A 7021-nucleotide genomic window follows, 5' to 3' on the forward strand; every position below is an offset into this window, starting at 1 on the left:
AAATCGATGCATTTTTACTAGTGCTGTAAAACGATTAATCGTGATTAATCGCATCCAAAATAAAAGTTTTTGTTTACATAGTATATGTGTGTGTACTGCGTACATTTATTATGTATATATAAATACACACACATGCATGTATATATTTTCAAAATATGTACATGTATTTACATGTATATATTTATATTCATATAATTTCTATTATATATTAATATATTTAATATATAAACGTAACATATTTTTCTTAAATGTATACATGCATGTATGTGTATTTATGTATACATAGTAAATGTACACAGTACACACGTATAGTATGTAAACAAAAACTTTTTTGGATTTTGGATGCGATTAATCGTTTGACAGCACTAATGTTTTCAAAATGAACCAAATTAACTGAATTAATACATTCATGAACAGTGGCTCCAAATAGTTGGAAATTACTTTAAAAAAAAATTTTTTTTTTTAACGATTGAAATTTATTTTGAACATAAAAATGAATACATTTTCATTCAAAATGTTTTTTTAAAATAGTTATTTCTTAAACACGGTCCCCAAAAATAATTCAAAATGAATTTTCATGGTTTGAACACAGTTGTTTTGGAATTTGGCAGGTCAATATTTTATCAAATTTAAGAACATTCACCCCAAAAATAAAATGTCCAAGTCCTTTTTGGGATCATTGTATGTAATCATACATTCATTGTTCATTCACTGATCCAAAGTCGGTGTTGATTTAGGACTTACCGTTTCCACTCGCCACAGTGATTTGACTGCATTTCAGTATTATAAACAGGTGTACACTTTTACTAAACTCACAAATTAAGCTATAAATGACCTTCAGGATTCAGTAATTACATACTGGGTTTAATTAACATAAAAAAAATCAACCAATAAACCATAAAGCACCTTTAAAGAGGATATTACCTCATAAGCTTTGAAAACGTTCCACTATCCTGTCGTCAGAAAGCCACTTTGTTAAACCCTTTGTCATTGGGCCAGTGCAATTTCTAATGTTCCTCCTGGATTATGAAATTGTCAAAATCATTTTTGTATGTATGTTTAATAGTAATAGATGTATGGATTCTAATAACTGGGTTAATAATGGCACCAAACATTTGCAAGAACTCACTTGCCTTCATGTCTGTGTGACTGTGGCTGTTTCTCACCATTTGTAATATATATTTATTTGAAGTTGTATATTTTTTTATGGGATGGTCTTTGAGGATACTGAATAAGGGTGGAGGGCATTTTTGCATGATTGAGAAATGAGATATGTTGTCATATTTATTTAAATGCATTCAAAATGACTGACACTGTTTAGGAAATAGCACTTTTATGCTGTGCATTTCGTGCTTTGTGTCTGGTTGAGCAATCATCGTTCAAGTGAATATAAATGTCACAGTTCACTCAGATAATATCTAACACTGGAAATATTTAACAATATGCGTGTCCTTTTTTTAGTTGAACGGTAGAATAGTCTGGTTGTAAATTACAATACTCTGTCTTGCTCTTAGATGTTGTCTTGTACGGGGAAAAAATAAATAAACAAGGAATAATTTGTGAGTCATAGATTCACTTTTCAATTCACATTTTAGTATATTTACATATTGTAAATACATTCAGTACTGATTCACATTATATGATGTTATAGATATCTTCATCAACTGAAACATCTCAGAAACTGAGAACCCTTGAGACTAGAAAGAGAACCTATGCATGATATGTTGGTACAATATTTTGCTTTTTTAATAATTAGATTACCTTTTAATTACCTTTGCCATAATCCAATGCTCACTTAAGGTAAGTAACAACAACAAAAAAAATATATATATATATAATTTAAGCAACTCTTTTAAATGTAATATTTAGCAAATCTCAAAATGAACATCCATTTTACATAAAGTATAATAAAATTTAATTTGTTTAGGAATACTAGAATTTTAATATCAGCCATTTATCAGCATTTTTCTGAATTGGCCAGAAGAGAAAATGCTTTGGATCAGTGTTGTTTAACTTCCAAAACATGTAAAACTGCCTAGGTTCAAGTATTGAAAGTATTTCAATTACACCAGGATTAATCCCACTCTTCATCGTCGTCCTCGTCATCATCAAATTCATCATCCTCTTCTACAAGATATGGTAGATAAGGTAAAAGGTTAATAGGTATGCAGGCTCCAGCAGACCAACTTATTGTCTGAGAATTAATTACAAAATATATTGTGTATATAATAATATAAAGGTACTACTTCTTTCCTTTCATAATTACTATAATAAATGACAAAAAAAACACTAGTGATTGAGTGGTTACCAGATGAATGGATGACTTTACTCCTCTTCTGCATCACCATCATAAGAGCTCCAACTATTCCCTCTCCTGTATCCAGGGCAGGTGAAGGTGGATCTGGGTTGGTGGCCACCTGGGCAAAAGACATTACTGTATATAGCTTGTATAGAGTGTTATGCTTTAAGCATAACATTATCAATGATGAGAAGCTAGCATTATGGGAACCTTATTTGTGCTTGGATCTTGCTTTGACCTTATCTTTTCAAGGAAATACATTATTTACATTGCCGTTCACAAGATCAAAAATACAGTAAAATCAGCAATATTGTGAAATATTATTACAAATTCATACAACGTTTCTATTATAATATATTTTACAAATTTAATTTATTTCTGTAATGGAAAAGCTTAAATTTCAGCATGCACTACTCCAGTCTCAAGAAACATTTTTATTATTATCAATGTGGAAAACAATTGTGCTGCTTGATATTTTGGTGGAAACGGCGCTGCATTTTTTCAGTGAAATAGAAATTTTTGTGACAAGTCTTTACAGTCATTTTTGATCAGTTAAAGCATTCATTCTTAACTATAAATTAAAATGGTAGTGTAGATACTCACCTTTTTGAGTTTCATCCCTGACTGTATCTGGGCAAGTAATGCTCCTCTACCCCCTTCGTCACCGCTGGATGCTGGAGGTGGCGGACCACTTGGAGATGAGGGATTGCTTCCAAAGTTCACTGGAGGAGGAGCAGCGGGAGGTGGAGGAGGAGGTGGTGGAGGCGGACCGCCTGCACTGGGTTTGGCTGAGATTGGAGGGAGTGGAGGGGCGAAGCCCGAGGAATTGCTTCGGGGAGGAAAGTTGGATTCAAATGGACGAGGTGGAGGCACAGAATCAGCAAAGTCTTCAGGTGGAGGAGGAGGGAAGAAATCAGATGGGGGAGGAGGTAATGGCATATTAGATTGAGGCGGAGGTGGCAAACATTCACTGTTGTCTCTCGGAGGTGGGGGTAAGGGTGCGCTCCTCACACCCGGTGGTAGTGGTGGTGGAGCTGCCCCAGCAGGTTGGGGCGGCAGAAAGCTACCTCGTCTTTCGGTCATTTGTGGTCCAGGTCTCTTTCCTGGAATGGGGGCTAAAGACTCCCTACGTTCTCCTTTAAGTGGTGGTGGGGGTAAACCTCCACTCCGACCTCCAGGTGGAGGTGGTAAGGGTGCGCTGCGGAGTCCTGGAGGTTGAGGCAAGGGTCCAGTACGGCCTCCGGCAGGAACCGGTGGCAGGGTGCCTAATGATGTGGATCGGGCTGGCAGAGGACTGCCACGGCCCTCGGGGGTTTGTGGTAATGCAACTGCTCTTGGAGGTGTAGGTGGAAGGGAACCTCGATGAGAAGGTGGACCAGAGGATTGACCCGGGACAGGCGGTAGAGGCCCCATTCGACCTTGAGGTAGTGGTGGCGGCACTGAGGAGAACCCAGATGGCACTTGGGGAAGAGAACCCCGATGTCCACTGGGAACAGGAGGGCGTGCAGACTCTAAACCAAAATTAAATAATACGTTAAGAGGCATAGTTCACCCAAAAATGAAAATTCTGTTATTAATTACTTACCCTCATGTCGTTCCAAAAGACCTTCGTTCATCTTTGGAACACAAGTTTAGATATTTTTGATGAAATCTCAAAGCGTTCTGACCCTGCATAGACAACGCAACTGACACGTTCAAGACTCAGAAAGGTAGTAAGGACATTGTTAAAATAGTCCATGTGACATCAGCAGTGTTGGGGAAAGTTACTTTTAAAAGTAATGCATTACAATATTGCGTTACTCCCTAAAAAAGTAACTAATTACGTTACTTAGTTACTTTTTATGGAAAGTAATGCGTTATATTACTTTTGCGTTACTTTCACGTTACTTTTTAAATATAAGCAGGGCTTGATTGTTTTTAATTTAAAAGTTCTATTTATAGCAAATATAAAAGCCCTTTCACACCAAAAAGTCTAAAGAATAAACCTCAGGCTGAAGGAAAAGTAAATTCACGTCTGTACAGTAGAACGCAGGAGAAGAAACACTCTTCAGCAATAAAAAAACAAAGCACAATTGTTAGTTTCTCTAAAGTCATTTTTGCTTATTAGTATGGTTGAACTGGATCATCAAAGGTCAGCAGCAAAGATATTGGTTAATAAAATGGGATTAGATACATTTGTGTTATTTAACATATTTAATTATTGCAGGTTTGCGTCATATTCTGAGTTTGCATTTCACTGTTTTAATTCATTTTGATGAATACTAAATCTGTTTTTTGTGAGTGGGATGAATTAATGCACATTCACATTTAGTCTAGAACTACAGTAACATCATGTTCACACAGCGCACACAACGCCTCTGTACTCCCGATTTCTCCCAATATGGGGACAGGAGAGCTGTCAGTCAATAAATGGGAAAACAAAGTAACTGGCATTACTTTTTTGAAAAAGTAACTCAGAAATGTTCTTGTAAATTAAAAAAGTAATGTGTTACTTTACTAGTTACTTGACAAAAGTAATCTGATTACGTAACTCGCATTATTTGTAATGAGTTACCCCCAACACTGGACATCAGTAGTTCAACCGCAATTTTATGAAGCTACAAGAATACTTTTTGTGCGCAAAGAAAACAAAAATAATGACTTTATTCAACAATTTCTTCTCTTCTGTCTCACTCTTCTTCGCAAGTTGACAACATTACCACAACACAACGCATGGACTATTTTGACAACGTCCTTACTGCCTTACTGGGCCTTGAACGTGTCAGTTGTGTTGCTGTCTATGCAGGTTCAGAAAAGCTCTCGGATTTCATCAAAAATATCTTAATTTGTGTTCCGAAGATGAACAAAGGTCTTACGGGTTTGAAACAACATTATGGTGAGTAATTAATGACAGAATTTTCACTTTTGGGTGAACTATCCCTTTAATATCAAACAAATCTAACATTTTAACTTACCCTGCTCGTTCACTTCCTTTTTAACAGCCTCTATTCCACCTGAACGCTCAATGACATCATAAATGAGCTGAGAGGTTTCCGAGTCATTCATATCTGCTTCACTGATCCCAGCACGGGACAGAAGTTTCATCAGGTCTGGGTCCAAACTGTTGGAACCCATGCCAAGGTGACTGACATGCCTAAAGTCATGACATAAAGAAACGTAAGCTAACCAAAAACCTCTTCAGAATCATTTATCTTGGTTAAAGTGAACCTGCTTATTCACTCACGTGAATCCACTGGGTGCTCCAATATCCCCCTTCAACAGTTTGAATCCTTTCTTTTTATTTTTCTTGTCTTTCGCTTTCTTGTCTTTCTTTGATTTGGAAGGGGTAATTTGGTTCTGGATATTACTTGGTACCAGTGGAGGCATGGGAGAAGAGGTAAGAATGCCAGAGCCTGTGATTGAAGATACAATAATATATATAAATTGTATTTGTGTACACTTCATGCAGTTTTACATCACTGAACACGCAAAGTTACATTTGTATTGTTTTCAGAACATTCAATGCTTGTAATTTACATGAGAGGCAGAGAAAGCACTGGAATATTTGTTCTATTGTTGAATATTAGCTCTATTATTGGACCACATGACAGGCCATGTAATGTTTTACCATAATCATATTAAAAAAAAGAAGAAGAAAAAAGAAAGAATAACAACAATAGCAGCAGAAATAGATTGGACTGCCTTGTTTTCTAATACAAAGTAAAGGTTAATGAAAGGTCCATTAAAAATATTTAAAATACAGTCAAATGCTTTTAGTTTCCCAAAAGACAAGCACAATATTAGTGTGAAAAGTGATTCACTTACCATTTGGCCGAGGAAGTGGTGGCAAATCTCCATGATCTAAGAATAGAAAAGAAATATAAATTTGATTTGCACCTTGTTCAAATAACCTACACTTAAAAAATATATATAAATATAGTATTATAGTATATATAGTAAAAATAATTAATGCAGTTATTTTGAGAAATCATGTTGTTACCTCTATATTCTTGTCCTTTTTTCTGCTGTTTCTCTTTATGTTATTAGAGGAACACATAAAACAGTCATTTTAAGTAAGATTCCTTATTAGATAATCTTCATAATCAGATTTATGAAGTGGTTTGAATTGACAGAAATTGTTAAAACAAAAGAACTGAATACCAAAACGACTATTTCTCTGGCTGATCTTGTCCTCCACTACAGCAAAGAAATTTTCAGCCTCTCCTACATCTGCAAAGTTCAACCCCACTTGACAGTCCTGAGGAGAGACGCAAAGTTGAGTTTTTTTCTATCATAAAGATATCTAATTAAAGTAAGGTAACTGAAGAAAGCATAGTCAACTATTAGATAATAAACAGTAAGTCCTCACTATTTAAGCTATTAAGTTTAACCTAAAATGTGACCCTGGACCACAAAACCAGTCATAAGGGTCAATTTTTTAAAATTAAGATTTATACATCTCCTCAAAGCTGAATAAATAAGCTTCCATTTATGTATGGTTTGTTAAGATAGGACAATATTTGGCCGAGATACAACTATTTGAAAATCTGGAATCTGAGGGTGCAAAAAAATAAAAATATTGAGAAAATCGCCTTTAAAATTGTCCAAATGAAGCTCTTAGCAATGCATATTACTAATCAAAAATTAAGTTTTGATATATTTACGGTAGGAAATTTACAAAATATCTTCATGGAACATGAACTTTACTTAATATCCTAATGATTTTTGGCATAAAAGAAAAAT

General features: G+C 35.2%; 1 protein-coding gene across 1 annotated transcript in view; it reads right to left on the reverse strand.

The window, feature by feature from the left end:
* Positions 1-1988: 1988 nt before the first annotated feature.
* Positions 1989-7021, reverse strand: part of LOC107731143 (wiskott-Aldrich syndrome protein homolog) — a 7965-nt gene continuing 2932 nt past the window's right edge. The window contains exons 4-11 of the mRNA XM_016542131.1: positions 6440-6536; positions 6279-6311; positions 6104-6139; positions 5523-5691; positions 5254-5432; positions 2903-3810; positions 2309-2417; positions 1989-2127 (exon numbers count right to left, since the gene is read on the reverse strand). Of these exons, the coding sequence (XP_016397617.1) occupies positions 2075-2127; positions 2309-2417; positions 2903-3810; positions 5254-5432; positions 5523-5691; positions 6104-6139; positions 6279-6311; positions 6440-6536 (1584 nt within the window). The 3' untranslated portion in view covers positions 1989-2074. The remainder of the gene's footprint in view (positions 2128-2308; positions 2418-2902; positions 3811-5253; positions 5433-5522; positions 5692-6103; positions 6140-6278; positions 6312-6439; positions 6537-7021) is intronic.

This window comes from Sinocyclocheilus rhinocerous, unplaced genomic scaffold (assembly GCF_001515625.1).
Source record: "Sinocyclocheilus rhinocerous isolate Xijiao unplaced genomic scaffold, SAMN03320098_v1.1 scaffold1600, whole genome shotgun sequence".
Lineage (NCBI taxonomy): Eukaryota > Metazoa > Chordata > Actinopteri > Cypriniformes > Cyprinidae > Sinocyclocheilus > Sinocyclocheilus rhinocerous.